General features: G+C 44.6%; 1 protein-coding gene across 1 annotated transcript in view; it reads right to left on the bottom strand.

Annotated features, from left to right (window-relative positions):
- Positions 1-27,150, bottom strand: part of CNTNAP1 (contactin associated protein 1) — a 234,832-nt gene that overhangs the window by 109,006 nt on the left and 98,676 nt on the right. Inside the window, exons 10-11 of the mRNA XM_069242019.1 lie at positions 15,491-15,662; positions 13,860-13,966 (exon numbers count right to left, since the gene is read on the bottom strand). Coding sequence (XP_069098120.1) covers positions 13,860-13,966; positions 15,491-15,662 — 279 coding nt within the window. The remainder of the gene's footprint in view (positions 1-13,859; positions 13,967-15,490; positions 15,663-27,150) is intronic.

Here is a 27,150-nt window from a genome sequence, read left to right as displayed (position 1 = left end):
CTCAAAGTGATAAACAAGCAAAACCTCCTGTGAACTCAAGGAAGTTATTCGACCTCCACTCGCATTAACACCAAAACGCAGCCGCCTTATTCAGACCGCGCAACCACATAAAACACTAACTGCAAACAACCGGGTCCCAGGTGATCGTACAGAGTGAACCACCTAACCAGGCTGCTCGTGCTGTCGCAGGGGGGCTGTCATCCCCTAGACAAGCGGGCCCGTCCATGCCCTTCCAGCATCCGGTGAACAGAAACTCCATCAAAGATCACAGTGCAAACTAACGAACATGGACGCGCAAACCTTTACGCTGGAAATGTCACAAACTGCGACTCCTTACTAGGTAAGCCACCAAGGGAGAATATTATCACGGAGCGGTGGAGGCGTGACTCAGAACAGAACTGTGTGATCCCGTTGGCAAATTACTTACCTTACCCCCCCTTGCCAGCTAGATGAAACTAAACTAGAGCGCAAAGCTTATACGGTGTCCGACAAAACGGTCATCAACGACCTGAGACTAAGCAGAACCTTCATTCCTCCCTCCTCAACTAAACGGGACCATGGCCGGAACGGGTCGACTGCGCTTGGGAGCATGAACTGGGAAAATACAAGACTCACCAAACCAAGACAGCCAAAAACTTGACGCAGTGCTGGCAGCGGTGGAACGCATCGGAGACTCACTGGAACGCGCCCGTACGTCACTGGAAGCCAAAATTGATAAAGTAGCGGGTGACCTTGTCCTTCTCCACGCGGACCATCGCAATCTCACAGATAGAACCAAAGAGATTGAGGCCACAGTAAACGAACTAATGCCCACGACTACCCAATTGAAGACAGGACTAGAAGACATGCAGGCCAGTGTCACAGCACTAGAACGCCGAGTCGAAGACGCAGAAGGCTGCTCCAGAAGAAACAACATCCAGGTAGTGGATCTACCAGAAGGCACTGAAGACCGTGACCCTGTGACCTACTCCGAGAGCTGGCTGCGGGGATTGGTACCGGAGGGCGAACTAACTCCTTTCTTCTCTGTGGAACGTGCACATCACATCCCGGCCCAGCCAAGGCCGCCGGGCAACACTCCACGCCCATTCATCATTCGCCTACTCCACTACGCAGATAGGTACATCATACTAAGAGCGGTGAGAGCCGGCCCACCCCCCTAAATAGACAACGTGCAGATCTTGCTATTTCCTGATTATATCTTAGCGGTACAAAGAGATAGAGCCTCCTACTTGCCCTTGAAGCGCAAGCTGCGCTCCCTAGACCTGACTTACTCTCTGTTATTTCCCGCCAAGCTACGTGTTGTGGCAGGAGGAAAAACACACTTCTTCTCCACCCCAGAGGCAGCATGGGAATGGCTTGAGACATCTGGGCTGTCACCTGGTGGAGCGTCAGAATGAGCAGGACCACCACCTAGACCCAAGCGCAGCTGCATCAGGAGGGATCGGAGGAGAAACTCGATCCGCACTGACTTAACGAAATGTGCTCCAGACTTAGAACAACTAATTCAGGAGAGAAGAGAAGCGATTCACACAGCAGCAACGATAAGTGCATCACCCCCACCTTCGGGATCCAAAACAGAACTTTCTCAACCAAACAGTGACCGCCCCCTCACGCCGGATCAGCTACTGGAGCCAGATCATGCGGGAGGCCCCTCCGTAACATCGGCAACTGCTGACAAAGTTTTTTTTTTAAAAAGGGGGGAAAAAAAGAAACTTAGAACAATACTTAGAAATTATGCACAGCAGGAGTCACCAGACCAATGATACTCCTACTGGCGTAATCTAAGAGATGTGAGACATTTGACCTACTCCCTGAACACACACAATAGCCAATAACCAGTAATATATGCATTGAGCCCCTGGCCTCCGGCCCCTGGACACTAGACCCGGGGGATAGGGAGCCCCCCCTTACAAACCCGCTATCTTCTCACTTTTATTTGCCACATCCGGACCAGACAAGGTGCACGTCTGAGACAATCCCCCCTCTCCTCTTTTTGATCTAATATTGACCTACCCCCAAGCTCCTACCAGTGGAGACAAATAATGTTCAGGTGTGTGTTGACACTTTGTCGTTTCTGTTGGTTAGTTTGGGTGGTGACCTGTTGTCTATCTGCTCCAATGGCATTAGTTATGTTTTGGTCTTGCCGGCCGACACTCACTGAATCCTTTACACCCGGCGGAAATAGGGAAAATAATGACGAGTTCCGACTCGAAGGGACAGGGTAGGGAGTTATATAAGAGAGTCCAGAATTTCCAGTATGGCCACATACACAACAATCACCTGGAACGTGAGAGGTATCCACACCCCCAAACGGCGATATGCTATTTACTCCTATCTCAAACGTCACTCTGTTCACATAGCTCTCCTACAGGAGACACACATAACGAGCCTCAAGATCCCCCGACTGCGCCGGCGCTGGAGAGGACAATTATATGCGACAGGGCACTCAGTATACGCTAAAGGTGCGCTAATTTGGATTAGAGCTGGCACCCCCTTTAAGGTAGAGGAGCAAATCGTAGACCCACAGGGCAGATTTGTGCTAGTTAGAGGAAAACTAGCAGGTCATATGGTTGTACTGGGATCAATATACGCCCCAAACACAGACCAAACAACTTTCCTTCACGGGCTTTCCCACCAATTGGCGGGTTGGAGTGGCCTTCCATGGCTTCTGGGAGGGGACTATAATAGTGTAATTGATGTGACAATGGACTGCTCCTACCCTCCGCTGCCTACATCGCCAGTGGTAGCGGCCTCAAAGGGCCTGGTGAACTGGACCCAACAATGGCAACTGGTAGATGTGTGGAGAGAGCGACATAAGATGGACAGGGTTTACTCCTTTTACTCTGCAACACACTCCCTGCACGTACGCCTAGAAAGAATACTCAGCATCATGAATCTCGCCATGATAGTGGTGGATTCGGAATATCTAGGGCGCACACACTCTGATCACAATCCCCTAATTGCACGTTCGTGCTGGGGTTCCCCACACGCGGCTATTCCTACATGGAGGTTGAGGCCGGAGTTGCTGGAAGATTCCGCTTTCCGAGCATCGTTAAGCGTTGTAATCCCAGAATTTTTCGTACAAAATGGCGGCACGGCCTCGTCGGGTTTGATAGAATGGGACGCATTTAAGGTCTTTATACGAGGACACGGTCTGGGCACTCAATGCAGCCTGCGCCGCTCTGTTGAACGGGAACTGACCAAAATAGAGCGGGATCTAATACAACCAGAGAGGGAAGCAACCAACAACCAGCCTGATCACTCGAGATTGCCAGCAATGCGCGCTGAACATCTATCACTACTAGAGCGTCTGCGTTGTTTGAATTACTCCGCACACTCTGCAAGAACTCACACATCTGCTGATAAGGCAGCCAAGCTCCTGGCCTGGCTGATTCGACAGGACTACGAGAGGAAACCAATATTGGAAATCCTCTCACAAACAGGGGAACTACTATACACGCCACAGGAGATACAAACTGAATTCGCAAGGCACTACGAGGCACTTTATGCCTCGAGGGCAACCTCTGACAACAACTCCAGCTTAGAATTCCTCACCGGAGTAGTACTACCACACATAGAGTATGAACAAGCCAAAGCCCTTGAAGTGCCCCTAGACCTCGAAGAAATTCGATCTAGTATCCGCGCGCTCGCATCTGGCAAAACACCAGGCCCAAACGGACTCCCAGTCGACTTTTATAAAGCCTTCACTGTGCAGCTGGCACCCAAATTACTTGAACTCTACAAGACAGCTGAGCGAGAAGGCCATCTTTCAGCCACTCAGAGAGAGGCACTGCTGGTTTCCCTTCCTAAACCTGGAGGTAACCGGGTAGACATGGGTTCATATAGACCATTGGCAATGGTGAATACCGATTATAAAATATTAGCCAAATTACTGGCGACGCGCCTTGCACCGGCTGTACCAGGCCTGATATACTCGGACCAGAATGGATTTGTCCCGGCCAGAGATACCTCCCACAACATTAGAAGGTTATTCCGAGTTATGCAATATGCGAAACGGGACTGCCATGAGTGGGCTGTCTCGTTTTAGACCTTTGACTCCTTGGAATGGCCCTATCTGTTTGGAGTCCTTCGACAATTCGGTGCGGGACCAATCTTCAATCGCTTGACTAAGTTATTATATACCAGACCACTAATCCGAGTGAAACTGGGGTCTGAAATATCGGAACCAATTTGAGTAGGCAGGGGTACGAGGCAGGGTTGCCCCCTTTCACCACTGCTGTTCTCACTTGCTATGGAGCCCCTGGCAATAGCCATGCGCAGAGCGGGGGATGGCTGGGGTATTCCGTTGGGGGATGATACGCACATAATCTCACTATATGCTGATGACCTTCTTTTATACTTCCGAGACATTACGCGAATCCCTCCTGAGGCTGTATTACTTCTACAAAAATTCGCCCTTTCATCTGGCCTGAGAGTCAACTGGTCTAAATCCTGCCTCTTCCCATTCGACCCGGGACTCCCTGACCCAGGACTTATTATTGCCGGAAATCCCGTCCCATGGCAACCCCATACATTCAGATACCTGGGTATTCGAATATACCACCATGAGGAAGACATATTTGAGGGTAACCTTGTAAGAGCCGTGTCCTCGGTTAAATCCCAAATGGTCTTCTGGAAAACATTACCGTTGTCAGTAGCAGGCAGGATAGCACTCCTGAAAATGGTGGTCCTGCCCCGACTTCTATACTTCTTCACTAATCTTCCGTATTATGTTCCTCCTGGTTTCTTCAGGGCTCTGGAGATGGGACTGAGGGAATTCATTTGGAACAATGGCCGCTGTAGGGTTGCCTTAAAGAAACTGTGCCTGCCACCAGATAAGGGCGGACTAGCAGTCCCTAACCTGGAACAATACTACCTAGCGGTTCAACTTCAATGGATAGCCAGATGGTTGGCAGATCTTCAGCGTGTAGACACGGCATCAGAGAGCAGACCCTGGACACTCCCACAGATTTTCACCCACTCACACAGACACAAACACCCCAACAACTCTTTCTTAGGGTGGCTCACAAATGCTTTCATCGCTCACTTCGCCTTACAAATAAACAGCTTCCCTTTGCACCGGCCTTGTCGTTATTAGGCACACCAAGAGGTCCCAGAATCACGTCAGAATCCAAACTACACGCATGGCACGAAATAGAAATAGACACACTGGGAGACCTGTACGAAGACTCCCAACTGCTCCCCTTTGCCAGGCTTCAAGAAATGGGGCTACCACCAGGCCACTTCTTATTGCATTGCTCCCTGATAGAGGCAATGAGAACCTAATGGGGTGACATCTCTGTGGCCCCTCCCACTCACTTATTGATTCAATACTTACAGGTGGTGGGCCGAGGGCATCACTTAATTAGCTGGCTAGCAGATGCTTTGAGATCCCAAACCGCTCTTGACAACGAAGCGCTACGTATAGCATGGGAAACAGACTCAGGCGAGTCAATCACAATACCACGATGGAAAGCTGCCCTTTCAGGCCACCTTAACGTGCCTCGCAATTCCTGTTTCCGCTTAATCCAATACTACATAGTGAATAGAGCATACCTCACACCGGCTCGAGTGAATAGATACTTTGCTCGCACAGATGCAGCCTGCCCCAGATGCCAGGAAATCGGATTAGACCTGCTACACATGCTCTGGTCCTGTCCTACCTTGAGCTCCTACTGGAGAGCAGTAAAGGAAAGCCTATCCGACTGTATAGCACTACAAATACCCTTTACGTGAGAAGCGTGCATATTAGGTTTATTTCCCAGAAGCAAGCAACATAGAGCAGAAGTACGCTTCGCAGACCTGGGACTTATAGTAGCAAAGCGATTTGTGACCCGCAGATGGAAATCACCTGACCCGCCACCGACACAGGCCTGGAAACGATCTCTCAAGGTGTGGGCGGGAGCTGAAGGCACAGCACTGGTGCGGGAAGAGGTTTTGGGGTTGAGACAGTTTCCATTGTCTGCTAGCTGGGAGGGAGTGTTACTGCGGCTGCGTGATTAGGGAATGCACCCATCAGAAGAGGGAGTGGAGTAATGCAGGTAGACGTCCCCTTGACTAGAAAACACAATGCATGGGGGAACTGAATAAATAAAGTTAGCCACATATATCCTAACACTGGAATTAAAAATGACAATGCCTGCTTAACCTGACACCTGACCCAACCCTCCTACTAATAAACTGTCCTGCAACAATGTAATCCCATTCCGACTGGAAATAATCACATAAGTGTATTCTACATAAGTGTCCATTGCCGGCAATTGTTGAAAGTTAATCTTTTTCTCCCTTATTGTTCTGCCCCTTACTCTCAAATTAGCATTTATACATAGCTCATGATCCCTTTCCTTTTCTCCTCTTTGTACCTAATCAGACTACTCCAATTGAACACACATACTAGAAATAACTTTAAATCAACATACACTATACGTGCACGCTGATAAACATCAGATACCCTATGGGGCTCTCACTCCTGCAAATCTATAAAGGGTTGACAAAGTTAAAGCACAACAAATAACAGGTACAACATGGTACGATAACTTTGGATGTCATAACAATGGAAATGTATAACTGAATAACTGCAAATGTATATCAAGTGATATGTTGCACCAATGCATAATGTATACAATGCTAGCTATGTAACGATTTAAGAACACATGTTATATTGTATAAAGCGTAAACAAATGTAGAAACATGAAGCAAAGTAAAGATGAAAATACCAATAAACAAATTTGTGAAAAAAAAAACCACTGATGCCAAATTTGACCTTCTCACTACTTGCCTCGATCAGGTCAAGTAGCGTGTGGATAAACATGAGTCCATACTGGATCATTTGGAGATCTGCATTTCAAGTATCGACGACCTGCAAACTCACTCCAAAGAACAGCTTCTCAGAATGGACAAAATCCTAGACTTAAAAGCTAAGAATGAAGACCTGGAAGCCAGATCGAGATGGAACAACCTTTGCATTGCGGGTCCCAGAGTCCACTGCACTCTCCAAAAGGGAGGACTTTGTTGAGTCCATGCTCCCTGATTTCTTTGGTGATGACTTACCCTAGGTATTCATCGTGAAAAAGGCACAATACAATATCAAGGTACAGTTATCTTGTATTTCCAGGACTTCATTCAGTCTGTTCAGGCTGGCCACCGTGATTTTCTACCAGTTAAAAAAATGCTGCAGAAGGCGGAAATTCCATATGCCCTATTATACCCTGCCAGACTTTGGATCGCCATTGACGGCAAGTCCCACTTCTTACGCATGCTCTCTTTGCACTGAAATTAGTCAAATTCACAACCAAAAAGCGCTGCTCCCCTATGGGTTCACCCGCCACCTGTTGTGTGCTGAACCGGGAGGGGCAAATAAAACCCAGGCTGGAGCGCAGCAGCTTCACTCCTTCCTGGCAGGCTTCCCTCCCAAGGGGGAACTACTGAAGAAATAAGAACAACACAAAACAAATGTGAGAAAATCAAATCATAAAACAATTAAAACAGATGTGAACCACCAAAAGGACTCCCAGTGACGTTATTAAAAGTGGAGCCTGCAACTCCTGAGCGCACGAACCCGCTCTACAGGGAACACAAAGTCAAAGCATCATCACAGAAACAATGTATCTGCAAGGGCTATTCCCGGCTTCCTGCTGATGCTGAATTCTCTATAGCTGCGCAGTTGACATGGCTAAATAGGCCGCCTTGAGTATGGGGTATGATTGTGTCAGTTGCGTGCTGGACAACGGGTGGGAATAAACCTCAAACAGGAGTGCACTCCCTCCTGGCAGGCTTCCCTTCCAGGGAAGAGCTACTGACGTAAAAAAAAAGAACAAAAACTAAATGTTAGACAATCTAATCATGAAACAATTAAAACAGGGGTGAACCACCAAAAGGGCTCCCCGGTTCCGTTATTAAAAGTGTAGCCAAGCAACTCCTGAGCACGCAAAGGTGCTAGACAAAGAACACTATTGCCCTCTTCTGCCCTTGCATGCTACATCACTTATAGCATGTGAAATCACAGCATTCATAACACGAGTTCTCAAATTATATTATTTGTCACAACACAGTGCATGGGAGGGTGGCGAGTTATAGTTTGTGTTACCTGGTTAGCGAGCTGAAGAGAGTGTGTAACAAGGTCCGCTACTTATAATAATTTGAAAGTGGTGGATAAATTGTAAATGAAAGTTATAATTGTAAATGTAGAATGTTTAAAGTTTGCGTAGTTTAAACTTGGTTTGTATAAGGAAAATATGTTTTCCTAACTATAACTAAGCTTTAACCTTTGTTTTTTCATTGAATACATATATATGTATATATTGATCGCCCCTCCCTTTTTTCTTGGCTCCTGCTTGATGAATCACCCCAAAATGTTCCTTGCACAATAATACCCAACTTGACACTTTTTTGGAAAATTTTGCAAAGATTCGTCAAATGGCTCCACAGATATAGCCAAGTCAAAAAATGCTTTTATAATGTAAACCAGGTCCTAACTATATGTATATATATATATACGTACATATATATATGTATATATATATATATAGTTCCATAGTTAGGTTAGGACGTAGTTTCCATTGAAAACATGTTTTTGACTTTGCTCTATCTTTGGTGCTGTTTGACAAATCTTCACAAAATTTTCCAAAAAAGTGTCATGTTGGGTTTTGTTGTGCAAGGGAAGTTTCGAGGCGATCCTTTAAGCGGGGGCCGAGAAAAAAGGGGGGGGGGAGTGTGTTTCCCAAGTTAATTCCCATAGACTTTTTAGACTTGCCTGCAGCCCAAACCGCTGGACGAAATTATACCAAATTTGGCATAAAGGTAGCTTTTAGTTCACAGATCACCCTTTCTCTCATTTGGTTTAAATCCATTCAGTAATTTTTGAGATATTAAAAGAAATCCAAATTGTATATCTAGGGTCGGGATGACCTCGCAATTACTCCTGTTCTCGTGCTGAGATTTTATTGGCTGCGAACGCTCCAACCAAAAAGTGTTGGCAGCCATTTTGGGGCTCAGCTTCAGCCGAGTCCCAAACAAAAACGAACAAAATAAAGAGGAGGGATCAGGTTAGGCATACCCTGAGCCTCTTGCCTTGGTCCAGGGGTCTATCACGGACTCTGCTAGGGTTAAAAAGCATTTTTTTAAATTCACAGTGAAATTTGCAAATATTCACGAATTTTGCTGTGGAGTCAAAAAGAAAAAGCAAGCGTGGTCTCGCATGCTTGCTTTTTATATGGCCCCCGGGTGGGCCAGCTCCCAGGGACATTCCAAAAATATAGGAGGGGGCGCAGGGGCCCCCCTCCTATGGTTTATTAAAGTCCCGGGACCACAACCTCCCTGAGGCTCCAGTACTGTAATATGCGGAGGCCACTTGGACCCACCCGTGCCCTGGGGACCACCACCTCCCCAGAGCATGTAACAGAAAATAAATGGGGGAGCCCTGTGGACTCCCTTAGACCCTGGGTACCACCACCTCCTGTGGCTACAATAATTTAGTGTGAGGGGGCAGGTGGACCCCTCCCCTTGGCCCCAGGTCCACAATCTCCAAGGGCCAAATGTAGTGAATTAGATGAGGGTGGCTGCTTGAATCCTCATGCACCAGGACCACCACCTTCCTGGGGCAAGGAATAGAAAATAATTAGGGGGCCCTGCGGACCCCTCCTCCCCCAGGTCCTGGGGTCCACCACCGGTCCTGGACAAAACTGAAAACATGGAGAGGGGCTGCACGGCACCTCTCTTGGAGCCATACATGGCCCAGGGGACCGCCACCCCCCAGGACTGGCCCCTGCTACCTCCTGAGGTGCCCACCCTTGGGAGGTAGCTGTTTGTTTTTGCTTGCCAAGCAGGTGCAAACACTCTGGTTTCAGCAAGCTGGAGATATCAAAATGCTACTGCTTGCTCAAAGCGGAGGTTTCACCTCTTTCTCTGCCCAGAAAGAGATGAAAATATTACTCACACACATAGGGAGCTGCTATTTGCAGCAGCTCCCTGCATGCTAGAGCAATGCCAGCTCTGACAGGATGCAGGGAGCCAACTAGGACCGCAGAGCCCTTGAGGCTCCCCACATGGTCCTGTCACTTTCTCTCTCTCTTCCATCCCAAAATGGGATGGAAGAGAGAGAGAGAAACTGATATCGCAATGGTCTCTCCATACAATGACTTCAAAGCATCACACTAGCAAGATGGTTGGTTGGAATGTTATAATTACATTTTGGTGCACAGCAGAACAAAGTCACCTCTGGCCTACTTGTAAAGCTTTTGGAGTGTCACTCAGTAGGTTCAAATCCTGGTATCTCACTGCAGGGTGTGTCTGTTTATTTACTTGTATTTTGAATGTGAACCATTCCTAGTGAAAGAACATTTACGTCTTTTTCCCATCACTATCTTTGGATTGAATGTCATAGAGATCTCTGGACACTGTGTAGTAAGGAGTCACATGTGGCCTAGTGCTTAAATTCTCAGACCCTCACACAGAATGCTGGGGGTTACAGTCTAGGCATGTTAGTTGTCATTTCTCAGCTTCAATTTCTTTTCAACTTCAAATATTTAAGGTACTTACAGAAAGGTGATCTCACTCTTCGTACTTTGCAAATACATTTTTTTCAGTTTGTCAGAACATCTCTCATTCTGAGTGGCGCAGGGTTTGGATGTTTGTAGGAGGTTGGCCAAAGGCCAGGCCCTGCAGCTATCTTCTGGTTGTATTACTGTGCAGTAATTAAACTTACTTTATGTAAAAAAAAAACATAGCAATTCATTGAAAAAAAAAACAAAGGTTTTGGTAGGTCCTGAATTTACTCGCACATAACCATAGAAATTCAGCAGTTATAGGTGAAGTGATTTCAAGGAAGTATAACTCACGACCAAAGATAACTATAACACGCACCCTCGCCATGCACTGCTAATTACTCCAGATAGTACAGCACTCATTGCAACATTTATAACATCATTAAAAATATCAATGAAATATTGGCAGTCAAATTATTGAAGAGAAAACTGTGCATGGCAGTGGCGTGAGTTATAGTTACCCTAGAGTGCGAGTTATAGTTACTTTAAATAACTCTAACTATAACTGCTGAAATTCTATGGTTTAGTGTGAGTAATTCAGAACTTAACTATAACACCCCTGTGATTTTTGTTTTTTCAGTGAATATATTTATATGCTTGTTTCCGGTACAGGGAGGTCCTGGCTTGGCAGTTCAGACTGGACTGTTCCCAAGGGAAGAAGGGTCAAGACTGATTTGCCTATGGCTGGTTCGAAACTGGGGTGGAATGGTGAGCAAAAGAACAATGGATTTAACCTAGATCTCTTGATTGGAGGTGAGTGCTTGAAAGTTTTCATCAATCCGTCCATCATCTTGTTGTGTTTGCTATGTTCGCTTTAGATGGCCAAGGGTATGCGTAGATGTGGGTCCCTTCCTCGCTGTGCCACTGGATTCAAGCTAGCCTGGCTGATGAGGGGTGATACCTAAACCGGTCCCAGGATGCTTCTTTCTGGTCCAGGAAGGACCTGGCCTAGCAGTTCGGGCTGGACTGTTCCTAAAGGGTGCAGCATTAAGACTGATTTGCATATGGCTGGGTCCATACTGGGGTGGGTGGTGAGCAAAAGAACAATGGATTTAACCCTGATCTCTTGCCTGGGGTTAGTGTCTGAAAAGTTTCAGGACTCTGCCCATTTTCTTGTTGTGTTTGCTCAGACAGGGAGACTCAACAAGTCCTTGAAGCAGTATTCTTGATATGTTATAATGGCACACCTGGGGAATCAGGCTTTATGGATTCCCTTAGCTGTATTGTCCTATAACAACTTATTATAATCGGCGATGCTTGAAATGTATTCTGTGCACATCTCCATTGTTCGCTGTCCTTCTCAGCCAGTGTTTGTTGCCATGGAATGTTGGTGAGTGACTGGGGGAGTGTGACAGAGAGAGTGGGCTGAGCAGACAGGATGCTGCTCCTGGCTGGGTTTACTTATTAAGTAACTTGTAACTTATCCTGTAACCTTTTAAATAAATCTACAACCTCTATCCTACGTGACCTGGCTACCTGACTCCTTGCCAAGAAGTAATTTTGAATACAACACAGCTCCGCATAGTGCTTCAGTATTTTCACATTTCTTTAGCTCTTACAGGTTCCATTTAAGGTTATTTTATTCCTTCTTATCAAACACTAAGGTAGCCTCTGTTACAGAATTACCTAGACAGCTCTATCAGACTCCCTGATCAGCTAGTGCATGTGTGATTAAGGCCAACCAGACCGCAAGAGTTTGTTTTTATTGTAATAAGAGACATGTCCTAAATACAAGATAAGTGACAAATTATGAGTCACTACCAAGCACCTCTCCTTTCTGTCAGTCTTGTATTAGCTTTCATAACTAAACTACTGTATTTATCTTCTAATAAAGCTTATAATAATATGGATGCGGGCAAGTGTGTGTACTTTAGAAATTTGATTTCTAAACCTATTACCGCCTTTTACTTATTTTTATTAAGGGCCATTCAGAAGCATTCTAGGAAGCATGAACACGCAGTAAAAACTATTTCTCAAAATAGGCCATCAGAGATGCACTCTACTCTTTTATAGGGCTGTTGACAAATTCATGATCTTCTGGAGTATTCTTCTTATATAATCAGAGATCTGAGTAGAAACGTTTCAGAGGGAGCAAGCCTGTTGGGAGTACACACTCACAACAGTTTATGGCATTACATCAATTACTGTAATGGACTTCTTTAAGATGGAGTATCAGACTCTTACACTGCTGGCATGTGCAGGGGCCATAGTTGTGGAGATAAATACGCATATCCCCTTTTATAAGCCTTCTCTTTGGCATCATTTTCGTGCGAATTAACTAGATGTTAATCTGGTCTGTCAGCATGGAAACTTTGCAAGGTGGGCTTTTACAATATAGTATGTACCAATTTTGATTACTGCTGTATCGTCCTACTTGCAAGATCTATTATTCTGGATAGAGGAAAACTGCTTAATTTAATCACCTAAAAAGATAGCTCACAATATATCAGTAAGCATTTAGAAATGTATGAATGATGATATACTGTGATGTTTAGCCATAAAATGATGCAAACTAGTCTCATATACGAGCTACAAACCAAGGCAGTCATTTAGTCATTTTCTGTGCATTTGCTTCTATGTGAGCATTTCAGTAGTTTTGAGACAAAAGCAACACACTGCTGTACCATCCCCTCCTGGCTGTAGCTAGCCTGACTAAACCTAACATTCACATATTGTGTGGCACTATATTGAGGTCGGTGATAGTGTCCTTGAAACATCACCTTCCACTGTAATTAGCAAAGTAAGAATTGCTCTGCTTCCTACCATTACATCTACTTATACCATACTTACAATGCAGTAGTTGGCAATTTAATGCTTTTTCCACGATATGTAATGCCTCCTACTCTCACATCTACTCATGCTATACTTACGATGCATTACTTGTTGATATAGTAGATGCAATACTTTTGCCATGCTATATGATGCCTCCTATCCTTACATCTGGATGCCAAATACTTTCAACACAGTAGTTGACGCGTAGTGAATGCAATACTTTTGCTGTGCTGTAGAACATCTCCTACTCTTACTTCTACTCAAACCATGCTTACAATGAAGTAGTTGTCGATATATTAAACGCAATATTTTTATCATGCTATATGACACATGCAACATAGAGAGGAAGTAACCATTTGGAAAAAAACAGATGCTGGAAGCTGACAGCTTGTTGTGACCAATACCGGGCAAATCTGCCCTTGAAATAGTGGTGACTTGTAAGAAGGAGTGACCTAAGCCACAAGTGAAACTTCTTGCCCCATTTACGATCACGCTTTCTGGTAACAATCTTGTAAACTAGAGGGCAGAAGCACCTGGTCAGCTTACATTTGTGACATGTCTCTCCTTTGTATCCTGTCAGGTCGCAGTAGCACACAAAGTCGTCCCAGGACTGAAGACACCGTCCTCCATGTTCGCACAGGTTTGGCATGCACCTGGAAGGGGCGATTCCAAGCAAAAAGCGTTTCCATGAGCGAGACTGGGATGATTAAATCACGATTGAAGATATTCAAACTCATATTCTCTAGACTCCTACTCCTGACGAAATCTAATTGCTACAACAACACTTACAGCAGAGTCTATGGAAGGTACAATAACTTAATAATGTACTGGAATAGATGTCCAACAGCAGGCTTGTAAAGAGGGAATAGCTTTTCTGGAAATGCGGCGACCAGTGCTGCAGAGGTTTGCCTGCATCTAAAATGTGAGTAGCCGATGGCTCAGTGCCACTTGTTTTTTCGCTAGTTGGAGTAGCACCCAAGGGAACCGTGAGTGGTGCAACTTATGTGCACCAAGGGCAGAGGCTTTTAGAGGCTATCAACTGTTGAATGTGTAGAATCCTGCAGATATTATGCAGTGTTTATGACATATGCACTTCATATAGCCCTGGGTTCCTCCTACTTAATTGGAATGGCTAGGGCATAATTCCTGATCCCAGTAGGTGGAAATGTGGGTGCTGCAACATGAGTGCATAATGGGGCCTTCCAGGGCAGTGTTGTGGAGGATATCAGTGTGAGTTTATTTTATAACTCCTTATTTATTAGATATTACAAATTATACATTGAAGTTAATAATATATTTTGCCTTCCATATAGTCCAATGTTAAGTATCAGATATTTGGGACTATTAGTGTAAAATCACAGTCTTAGACGCCAAACGAATCATTATGATTGCTTTATGAGTTCCCAGTTAGATACCAGGCTGGAATAAATTATTTTGGATGGCATTTCCCTCTGTGTTAACAGAGATCAAAGAGTTAAACTCCTAGAATGGGGATTAACCTGCCAGACCGAAAATTACCCAAAAAATAGGGGAAAATAACCCAGTCCTTTTCCCCTATTTTACCTGATTCCGAGATTAACACTCTGAGAATGTGGCAAATGGGAACGGGGAGGAGGGGGCACACTGGGTTGCTGTTTGAGGGCCAGTTAGGTGGGAAAGTTGGTGCGAGGCACGGCTGGTTCCTGATGTGTTAGAGGGATGATTACATCTTCTTTTGCAGCTCAATGTGGTGCTGATGTGGGATCTATCCCGAGTCTCTGCTCACTGCTTGCCCCACATCAATAATATTTGGCACATGGTGATGATCAAACAATGATAAACTAGTCTGAAATGTAAGGTGCTGTGCTGTTATGGCTGCTACCTTGTTGTGCCTGCTATGGTAGTGTGTGGCAGGACGGTCTTAAAATGACCAGGATTCATTCACCAGTGCTATTTAGGAGTCAGGTTTGCACAGTGCAAAGATGAACTAACTCATCCACATGCTCTAGACTGTTTTCCGAAGTTTTCTGTTCGTTTCCAGTATTATATGATGGTCAATATACAATCTTGTTACTTTTGGGAATCCACATTGACGTAGTATGTTTATGTGTTTAGGGAATTCTTCACAGTTGTGGCACGCACTATACATTGCTGAACGGTTTGACTCCGTAACACGTAGATCTTCCATAACGCCATACCTGTCAGCTATGGCACAGACGTTGAAGAGGACCTCTGAGAAGGGACCCAGCTTGCCAAACTGCATCAAGTAGAGATCAACAGGCTCACTGTCCACAACCAGCATCTGCATGCAGCCGTGAAACGCTGTCTGATTGGAGTAGCACCCTGAGCCTCCAACCGGTTTAGGACATCCTGTAAGACATCAGTAGCAATGATTCATACACAACCGTCCCAGGGGAGAAGCATTATTCTGCTTGTAACCAAGACACAAGAATTGACTTCATTGTTACAGCTTGTCGTTTACACAGTCTGCAATGAGATATATTTCATTTGCATCAATCTTTTCACATTTTTACAATTTAAATGTCCTTTTGTGGGGTTCCAACTGTTTAGAATATAGGCAGTTTGCAAGCATCACAGACAATTAATAATATGCTTATCCAGCCCTGTCACTTATAAAACCAAAATTGATTTATGAAACATAATAGTTGTCACTGTTAAAGGTGAAGGCCCAAATGTAAAATGTAAGAAAAGTAGCGCTGCGTTATATGCAGTGCCACTTTTCCTGCACCCCTTAGCGCCCCCCTAACACCACCACGTGTGAGCTGTATTAAACAAATGGCACACTATGAAACAGGTTAGCGCCATAATTTTTGATGCTATTGTAGTACACTGCAGGGTTAACACCAAAAATATTGGCGCTAATCCTGCAAGGCACACAGGGGCCCACTAAGAAAAATGGTTTGCGCCCTTTTAACGCCTGCACAGAGCAAGCATTAAATAGCCGCTAAAAATGGTGCAGTGGAATCTCATAGATTCCACTGTGCCATTTTTGCGGTCCTGCCAAAGGGGGAACACCCCCTTGCATACATTAGGCCTTCTTAAATCTGGGCCCAAGTTTTCGCTTTCTACTTTGACACGCTATTTGTAAGGTGTTTAAAATAGTTGGTCAAATTGAAGATAACATTTGAGGAGAATGCTTCTCTCTCTGATGGAAAGCATTGGGTTCCAGTAGTTGCATTGATGTGGTGGCTGGGAAGGCATCATTATTAATATATTCATTAACCTAATCACTGATTATGTTAGTGCGTGTATTTTTCACTTTAAGTAGAAAGCTTATTCAATACACAGTAGTGCAAACAAATCTTCATTGCTTTATTCACGTTATTTGTGGGATATTATACATGGGGTCAAATACACTAGTGTTTCTATGAGGGCAGGTGCACCAAGACATGACTGTTTCAACACTTTGAATTGACCACAGAGTCACATTCAAACTACTGTGGCTGCCCCCACTGTTTCCCACCAAATGACAGAACCATCACAGGCAGTGCAGTACCACCACAAGATCCTCAGTGTTGTATCTTGGTCCTTGGCTCATGCAGGACATATACCGGCGTTGACTGGATCGATAGTGTCTCTATGCACCACAACTGCCCGGCAAAAGCTAGGTCATGATTATCCCACATTGGTCGAATTGTAACTTGCCATTTGATAGGCGGATACTGGTAGATACTGGTATCTCACTCAGGAACGGAGGTTGTACTTACTAAAACGGTGGTAAAGTGGATTCCGTGGATCCAAGTTTCAAGTGTATTAAAGCCCATCAGAAAATACGAAAACCTCACTAAATCTAGAAATTAAAAACAGCCGGTATTGGAAGATAAATTCAGTTAAAGACCAAAAAGAACAAGCATTTTCAATGCAACGGTCTCACATTTGTTCGAGTTAGAGCTATTAGCGTTGTAAAGCAAAAAAAAACGCAGCGCGATCGCGCTATGTAAAAATGCAGCGCGATCGCGCTGCGTGGAAAATAAACAGATAAAGTAGTCCGGAGTCCAGGCCGAAAACATCGAGCCTTGTATGTTTTTGGTACTTTACCGATGCTGTGTAGGTGGGCTAAACACTGGAAAAGGCATGCCGTATGCATGCCTTTCACAAATGAAAGCACGCGGGTTTTAAAAGGCAAGCCCACGAACCAATGTAAGTGACTGACGTGGCATGGGCGTGGTTTCAAGCCCAAAGAGAGATTACAAAATGGACGGAGCACTTTGTGCTCGCCCATAAAAAGGACAAACACCCTTCCCTTCAAAGGATGAAGGGAGAACCATAAGAATGGAAGAGAATTGCTGATGAGGCAGAAAAGAAGATAAGGAAACACCGGGGAAGCCAATCGGTCCTGCTTTGGCTATACTGCAGGTGACACTAAACAGTCACGTCAGAAATGTAGAGGAGAACTGTGTGAATATAATTCCTGAAATTATTTAGTATAACTTTTGAAAAAACGGTGAATTTCAATTTAAAATATGATAGGATTTACTGTCATAATCAGCTATAACTATTTGCAAAGTAGTAAGTATTTTTCATATCATTAAATCTAGTTTATTAGACCATGCAGGTCATATAAAGATCATATATTTAACAAACAATATAAAATATAAATACAACACATCTTAAATACAATTATACTTAAAAAAAAAAAAAAAAAACAACAAATCATTTCAGCAACTTGATCATTCCCCATAGATATACGGTCAATCCAATAACAATCCTTGAATTATTCACCCGGAACAAGCAGGTCAAAAAATGTTCTACTGATCGCATTCAGTTTGCAATAAATAAAGAAGGACAATATTTCCTTCTTAGATGGAAACATTTAGGGCAAATAAGTAATTTCTGGGTTATAGGTTAGTATCCTTAAAATCACAATCACATATCGAATTATAGAAGGCACTGCAGCTTTTATTTTTCCTTTGCCTAATAAACATGAAGTCCCAACCTGCACTTAAGCAAAACATTACTAAGAACGGAGATGGGTTCAAAACAAAGGATAAGTACTGGGCGATGGGTATGGGGTGCGGAACAAAGAATACTGGGTGATGTGAATGTCCAGGAACAAAGGATCTGTAATGCTGACAGTAAGGGATCCGGAACAAAGGATAGGTACTGGGCAACCCCAAGTGTAACCTTGCTTTTGAGCAAGGGCTGCAGTCATTTTTTGGACTTTGCTTATTTGAGGTCCAGCATATTAGTTTTGAGGAATGCTTTTTCTTTTAATTGAAATAGTGGTCATATCAGTTTTTAACTTGATATTTATATTTGTGTGCCAAGACCATAATGACCTTCCTCAAGGGAGTGACCCAGGTTTTTTTTCCCTCACAAAAATTAGCAAAGTCATTGGGACTTTCCCAAGCGGGTTGGTGGAAAGGTTAATCCTACAACAAAAAGAAAAAAAAGAAAACATGCCAAGTTTGCTTGCAATCAAAATAATAAAAAATAACCACTAATGCAGTTGTTTTAATACTAAAGGTTTTTAAATAGCAAGCTTTTAAGTTGCGCTATGCATTTTATTAATATTATTTGGGAATGAGACAAGAATAAATCATCACCTAACCAAGGATTTAAATATCAGATAGCTATAATATTACAATGTTTCTTAAAGACTTTATAACAACAAGCAACAACTTTGAGAAAGAGACAGATGATAAATCAGCATCTAACTGGATACACGAATTGCAGGTAAAATAGCTTTAAAGTTAATATAAAATAAAATAAATCAACACACTATTTAAACCACCTTTGTCACGGAAAAGAAAGGAACTATTTTTTAGTGGATATAAACACAGGCTTTGTGCAGTCTAAGTGAAAGGAGCTGAGGAAGTGGCCTGACCCACTACCTCATACTGTGGTGGGAGAGGCAAAATTTGAAAGACAGTTTAAGACCAATAGCAGAAGCCTACCTATTAAAAGCCCCTTTATACAAGTACCTTATGTGGGATTTTTTTTTTATAACAATAGTGTGTTGAGACAGCTAAAACCGCCCCAAAGGCCAGAACTAAAACAACAAGGACTGGGTTTCACCAATATTGTTGAAAGACTGGAATCATTACTCTACTCCCAGTGCCTGAACAAAAGCATCAGACAGGAGGCCAAAAAACCTTTTCAATAGTCTCCCTTCTCCTTTGTTAAATGTGGATTCCAGAATCATAGCATGAAAGCTGTATCAAACAATAGGAGTAAGTTCAGCCTTAAAAGATTGTAGCAGTAGTAATAAATAGTTTAGGTGAACTCTATCAGGCCACCACCACCAGCCCTCTGAAAGCTTTCCGGAAAGTGTTGAAAACTTGCCCGTTCTCTGACTATTTTCCATCCAGGCTTGGTTCTCTGTTTTTAGCGTCGAGCCTGCAATAGTATGCTCTAGCACATGCGTATCGCTTGCAAGACGCTGTTTTAGTTAGAAAAGGGTTTGGAGCCCGCCTGTCGCTTATCATGTGTTGCATTGCATGTCGCACTTGGACAGGGCTAGCATTTCATCATTTCCATTCCTGTCCATGGTGCAGGGCCCAAGCACTGATTGATGCAACTTGAACAGTGCATGTCTACTGCCCCCGACGTGATTGAGGTACTATTTTGTTCTCTTTAACTTCCGCTGCCCTGCAAACAGAAGACGCGTGACTGGTAAAAACGTGCTCATCAGGACAAACAGAATTGCAAAGTTTTATTATTTTACAGTTAACTTTTTCTTTTATTTTGCCAAGTCTTCTTTTCTCACTTTGAGCTCATGTTGCACCTTCGCACCCGACCCCACCCCTCCACTAAAAGATCCCTTAGTCAGTAAATCTCTCACGTTTCGCATGCTCAAATGTGTTGGCCTAAAACCAGATGTTCTAAAGATCATGCAGCAGAATCCCTCACTGATGCTTGTCTTGTTTCATATCTCTTTTGTGGTCTCCATGCGACTTCCGTTTTTATTGCACAGTTACATGTGATTATGCATTGATGAACATGGTTGCAACTTTTTCAAGTACAAGCTGAACATTAAAGCATAGGCATTTGAGGAAACATTTTTTCCTAGGACCGCTGTTAATTCATTTGTTTCGAGTTCATTCCTTGGAGGGTGAGTGTGGTGCACGTCTCAATCTTGAAAACATACAATGGTGTCAAATGTGGAACTGCAAAGAACGGAGCAGCTGTGCTTTTTGAGCTCTTAAAACTGCAAATTAACTTAGCTTAGCCTAAGACCACTGCTACTGCCACGTGTCCTGAGAAGGCCAGCATCTCTTTGCTACCCTTTAATTTGTGATTCTCACGAATTCACAATGGCAGTTGAGTTACTCTTCGGTAATTTGGTCAAGATTTCGTTATTGGAAGGAAAATGTTGCTGTGTGGCTGTTCCGATCTGTCAGTGCCTGGAGTTTATTTTAGAAAATGCAAGCAGAAGGTGCTTCGAACAATGGGTTGAGCAGGGCCCAGACCCGTAAAATCACCATCACCTTTCACCTTTACAGACGTTTTACCGTAAGTCAGCTGCCGTGCAAACATCTTTCATCCCCGTGGCTCTGAAGCGTATGAATGTATCTGGTCAGCCTCATATAATCAAAAAATTCATATGTAAAAGATATACATATATACTTCCTTAGAGGGACTTTGAGTCAGCAGTGCATTTTTATGGTCAAGACTGCAATAGCATGCTCTAGTGCATGTGTATTGTTGGTGAGACACTGTTGTAGTTAGAAAAGGGCATGGAGCCCGCTGTCACTTATCATTGGTTGGATTGCATGGCACTCTTCTTTACAGCCTCGCAACTGGTCATGGTTAGCATTTCATCATTTACGTTCCTGTTCGTGGCGCAGGGACCAAGCACTGATTGATTCAACTTAATCAGTGTCCGTCCACTGCTCCCGAAGTGATTGAGGTACTATTATGTTCTTTTTAACTTATCCTGCCCTGCAAAAAGAAGGCGCGCGATTGGAAAAACATGCTTACCTGGACAAACAAAATTGCAAAGTTTTATTTCTTACAATTAACTTTTTCTTTTTTTGCCAAGTCTTCCTTTCTTACTTTGCACTCATGTCTCGTTTCGTTTTTGCTCATGGGTGTTGTTCTTACAAAATTACTATTATCTTGTTTTAAATATTGCAAAACAACATTTTTTTTTGTGTGTGTAATTTTCAAAATTATGCTTTAACACATAATTGTGCAGTACACCCCAGTCCACCCCACTTCACCCCACTCCAATCCAATCCGCCCAACTCCAAGTCAAAACACTCTCCCAAATCTACTCCAGTTAACCACACTCCAATCCTCCCAACCCACCCCACTCTAATCTGCCCCAATCAAAAACAATATGCCCCACTCCCATCCAAAATAATCTGACCCACTCCAGTACAGTGATTCCTACAAATCTGTCTCACTGCATTCTACAAAGATCTGCCACAACTCAATCCAAAACAATCTGCCACACCCCAATCCAAAACAATCTGCCCCATCCAATCCAGAACTATCTGCCTGACCCCAACTCAAAATTATCTGTCCCACTCCAAACCAAAACAATCTGTGCCCCTCCTTATCTACCCAACTCTAATCCCAAATAAACTGCCTCAACCCAATCCAAAACAATCTGGACCACTTCCAATCTGTCCCACTCCAATCTGCCCACTCCATTCTGTCCCACTCTGACCCACTCCAATCTAGAACAATCTGCTTCACTCCAATCCAAAATATTCTGCAACACTCCAATTCAAAACTATCTAACCCACCCCAATCTGAACCACTCCAAAACCGTTTCCCCTACTCCAATCCACAACAATCTGCCCCACTCCAGTCAAAAACAACCTGCCCAATTCCAATCCTAAACAAAGCACCCCACTCCAGTCCGCCTCACTCCAATCCAAAGCTATCTGCCCCACTCAAATCCAAAACAATCTGCACCACTCCAATCCATGAGAATCTACCCCACTCCAGTCTGCTCACTCTAATCCAAAACAATCTGCCGCAAACCAATCTTCTCCACTCCAGTCAAAAACAATCTGCTCCACTGCTAACCAAAACAATCTGCCCCACTCCAGTCTAAAATAATTTGCCCTACTCCAATGCAAAGCAATCTGCCACACTCCAATCCAAAACAATCAGCTCCACTCCAATCTAAAACAATCAACCCAACTCCAATCCAAAACAATCTGCCTCACTCCAATCCAAAACAACCTGCTTCACTCCAATGTGACCCATGTCAATTCAAAATAATCTGCCTACTCTAATAAAAAACAATCTGTCCCACTCTAATCCAAAGCAATGTGCTCTACTCCAGTCCGCCCCACTCCACCTGTATACAACCTACTCCATTCCAATTCACCCCACTCCAATCCACCACAATCCATCCCACACCAATCCAGACCAATCCAATCCACCTACTCCAATTCAATCTACCCCAATCCAATCCACCCCTCCCCAGTCCAACCCACCCCACTCCAATACACCACATTCCAATACAACCCACTCCAATCAAACCCATTCCAATACAACCCACCCCATTCCAATCCAAACCCACCCTGACCTAATCTAACTCAATCCACCCACCTCACTCCAGTCCATCACACCCAATCCAATTCACCTTAATCCTTCCCAGCCTACTCCTGTTCACTTTTATCCACCCCACTCCAAACCAGTACACCCCACACCACCTTAATTCACCCCACTCGCATCCAATCATCCCACTCCACAGAAATCCAATCCACTGCACTGTACAACCATCTAATCCACCACACTCCAATCCAATTCATTTTACTCCAGTCCAGTCATCACACTCCAGTCCTCCCCACCCCATTGATTCCACCCCTTCCAATCCAATCCACTACACTCCATTTCTGTCCACTCTACTCCAGTCCACCCCACCCGAATCCATTTCACCTCACTCAATCCAGCTCACCCCAATTCAGTCCAATTCACCCCACCTCAGTACATTCCACCCCAATCCACCCTACTCCAATCCACCCCAGCCTGTCCACCCACCCCATTTCAATACATCCCACTGCAATTAGATTCACCCCATCCCAATCCACCCCACTCCAATCATCTCACCCCACTCTACCCACTCTACTCCAATCCACCTCACTCTAATCCAGTCCTATCCACTCATCTTCTATCCACCCCACCCTACTCCAATCCACCCCACTTCACTCTACTCCAATCCACCCCACTCTACCCCAATCCAATTTGCACCACCCCAGTTCAGTCCACCCCACTCCAATTCAATCCACTCCAGTCCAATCCAACCCACTCCAATTCAATTCAATGTAACCCACCCCACTCAAGTCCAATACAGCCCACCTTAATCCATTCCACCCCTGTCCACTCCACCCTAGTCCACTCCACTCCAAACAATCTTAATCCAACACACACTAATTTAATCCACTCCACACCAAGCCAATCCATCCACACCAATCAAATCCACCCACTCCACCCGATACACCCCACTCCAATCCAATCCACCCCACTCCAATTCATCTCACTCCAGTCCGTCACACTCCAATCTAATCCATCCCACCCATTGAATCTGCCTATTCACTCCCATCCGCCTCAATTTCTGTCCACCCCACTCCAATCCAATTCAACTCACTCTATGCAGCTCACCCCACTATAATCCAATCCACCCCACCTTAATACATTTCACCCCATTCCAATCCACACTACCTCACTCCAATCCAATCCAACCCACCCCATTATAATTCACCCCACCCAATGCACCCCACTCTAATCCAGTCCACCCCACTCAGCTCTAATCCAATCCACTCCCTCTCCACTCCAATCCACTCTACCAACATCCAGTTCACTCCCATCCAGTACACTGCACTACACCCAAGTACAATCAATTCCACTCCAATACACCCTACCCCAATCCACTCTAATACATCCCACCTCAAACCAATCCACCCCAATCCAATCCACACTACTCCATTCCACCATGTTCCACCATAACCAATTCCATCTCAATCCAGCCTACTCCAGTCCAATCCACCCCACTCTGCTCCAATCCACTCTACTCCACTCCAGTCCAATCTACACCACTCCAGTCCAATCCACCTCACTCTACTCCAATACACCCCACCTCAGTGCAATCCACCCCACTCCAATCCACCCTGCCTGAGTGCAATCCACCCCACCCAATCCAAACGATCCAATCAAATCCACCCCACTGCAATCCAATTCACCCCACACCAGTCCCCCACCCCACCCCAGCCCAATTCAATCCAGTCACCCCAATCCACCACACTCCAATCCACCCAGCCCACTCTACTCTATTCCAATCCACCTATTCTAAGCCAATCCAAGCCACCCCACAGCAGTTCAATTCACTCCACTCCAATCCATCCAGCCAACCTCAATCCACCCATTTCCATTCCAATCCATCCACTACAGTTGAATCCACCCCATTCTAACCCACCCCTTTTCAGTCCAGTCTAATCCACCTCCCTAAACCCCACTCAAAATCACCCCACTCCAATCCACATCACCCCATTTCAAACCACCCCACTCTACTCCAATCCACCCCACTCTACTCCAATCCACCGACTACCTCAATCCACTCAAAGCCACTCCACCCTATCCCACACCATGCCACTCCACAACACTCTCTGTAACTGAACCATTGAACTCTACTCTCCTACCCTCAACTTTATGACACTCTACTCCCCCCTTCTCCACTCTACAACACTTCACTCCACCACTCCACTTTACAACACTCCACACCACTAACGTTTAGCCATGCTGACCAGCAGCCACACTGAGGTACAACATGGCAAAAACACATTGCCAAAGCCAATAGCTCTTGTACAGGTGAGACCTATTTCCTTTGCCAATGCTTGTTGTGAATTTGTTAGCACCAAGACATCAAGTCATACTCATTCTCCAAAACCTGAAAATAAATAAATAAAATAAAAGTCAGAAATTCCAAACCTACGCCTTAAATAAGTACAGTAGTACTCACTGTAGGGGAGGCGTGCAACTCCCGAGAGTGGTGGGGTGGGCAAATGGGTGGTGATGGGTGCATACACATGAGAGCTACATAAAAGGAGAGGGTACATGAAATAAAACAAAACTTACCTTGTTTTATATTTGTTGACGGACACGTCCGCCTCACTCCAGTTTCCTTCTTCACTCTAGGCTCCATTGCAGGCTCCTTCCAACTCCCTTTAACAATCCTGGTCCTGCTGTCATGCTGTTAACCAGCATGAGAGAAGCCCAGGATTGGAGGGAGAGGCTTCTCTCGGCGCTCCTGAGGGCACTGGATGCCTGTGCTACCTCTCAACCCAGCTGCTTAAGATAGCTGGGTTGAGCGGTTTAAAGTGCACATGTCTGCCTGGCCGTCGCAAGACAGCAGGCCAAAGAAACATGCACACTTTAAACATGTGCACAGGCAGCCCAGCACTCCCCCTGCTGCTGGCACTCAGCTAGTCCCACCCTGTCCTAACACGCGGCTTTGGGACGGGTGATGAAAAATAAAATGGTAATAAATTAACTTTATAATCGTTTTATTTTTCATCTCTGGACAGTCTGGGTAAATTTTTTCCGGTGAGGCGACGCACCTCCACTCTATTGGAGAAGCTGCCCCAGCTCTTCTGTGTACTTTTACGTGCCTTTGTGAATTGGCCCCAAACTTCTAACATAGGAATTAAATAGGAATATTTAGGGGATAGCTATATGGAATTAGTACAAATAGAAAGGACAGTGCCCTCTCCACACTTTTAGTAACAGGGAGTTGGATCTTCCGGGCAGCTTTACAAAAGCATACGTCAAAGAGTACTCACGTGGCACTACTTCCCATGCCTGTAAATGCTTTTGTAAATAAGCTGCTTTGTGTTTCTGCTCTGGCATCAGATCGTATTTATTCTAATACAGTGCACTCTCCTTGGTGGTATCTGGTGATTTCCCTGACAGATTTCCTTTTGGGCACTCATAACAACAGACAGTGGGAGAGAGGCATTTACCCAGAAGCACGGTGCAGTGCTGCAGCCAAGGAGGCGGGTCATGACCCGGAAAGGTAAGCCAAGGTCAGGACAAAAACAAAGAAGTGATGAGGGCCAGGGTAATTGTCTCAGACGGGTACGGGATGACAGGGACATGTAAGCAAGAAAAAACACAACAAGCTATCTGGCTTATTGAACACAGAAATATCCTGGTAAGTGTGTTGATACAGTGAATATTCCAGAATAAATGACACTTCATTACAGAAAAAAATGTTTTTATTGGTGTTTCTATGTCACTATCTTGGCACTTTAAAGCCAATTTTTTTTTATTTCATTTTACATTAAGTATCTACTCACTATTTAAATAGTTTCCGGACCGAGACAAATGTTATGTGGCACTTGTGATTGGCATCAGGTCCTGGGAGCCCTGTGAGTGCATAGAAACTGAAAGAGCCTTGGTTGTGGTTTGGCCTAAATGGGAACAGTTGGGAGCTGTGCGTGAGGTAAGATACTCGTCAACTTTGCGCTGATATAGTTTTAAATACAAGTGGCCCTTGAGAGAGTTAGTAAATCACAAATGAGTACTTTACAAATAAGAACATGTGTATCCAAGGCCAGGGCTGGAGTGAGGAACCAATAGCAGCCCTGGCAAAAATGCTCACACCAGCCCGCTCCTTTCATCTCCTCACACAATTCCTCTCCTTTTATCCATTCTCTCTCTCCCATCTTCTCTCCAACTCTGATCTGTCGCTCTCTCTCCATCCCACTCCCTCTCCTCCCAGTCTTTCTCTCTTGAAGCCTCCAATTTCTGCTGCAATTAATTTGGGGGATCTGGAAAGTAACAGAGGCACCAGCAGAGCCCTGGGCTTTCAAAATCGGCTTCAAATGGCTCCGGCCCACTGGTGAAATGCCTGGTGGATAAAAAGGCCAGTCCGGCC

This window comes from Pleurodeles waltl, chromosome 6, assembly GCF_031143425.1.
Source record: "Pleurodeles waltl isolate 20211129_DDA chromosome 6, aPleWal1.hap1.20221129, whole genome shotgun sequence".
Taxonomy (NCBI): domain Eukaryota; kingdom Metazoa; phylum Chordata; class Amphibia; order Caudata; family Salamandridae; genus Pleurodeles; species Pleurodeles waltl.
This window is presented reverse-complemented; position numbering and strand designations above follow the sequence as displayed.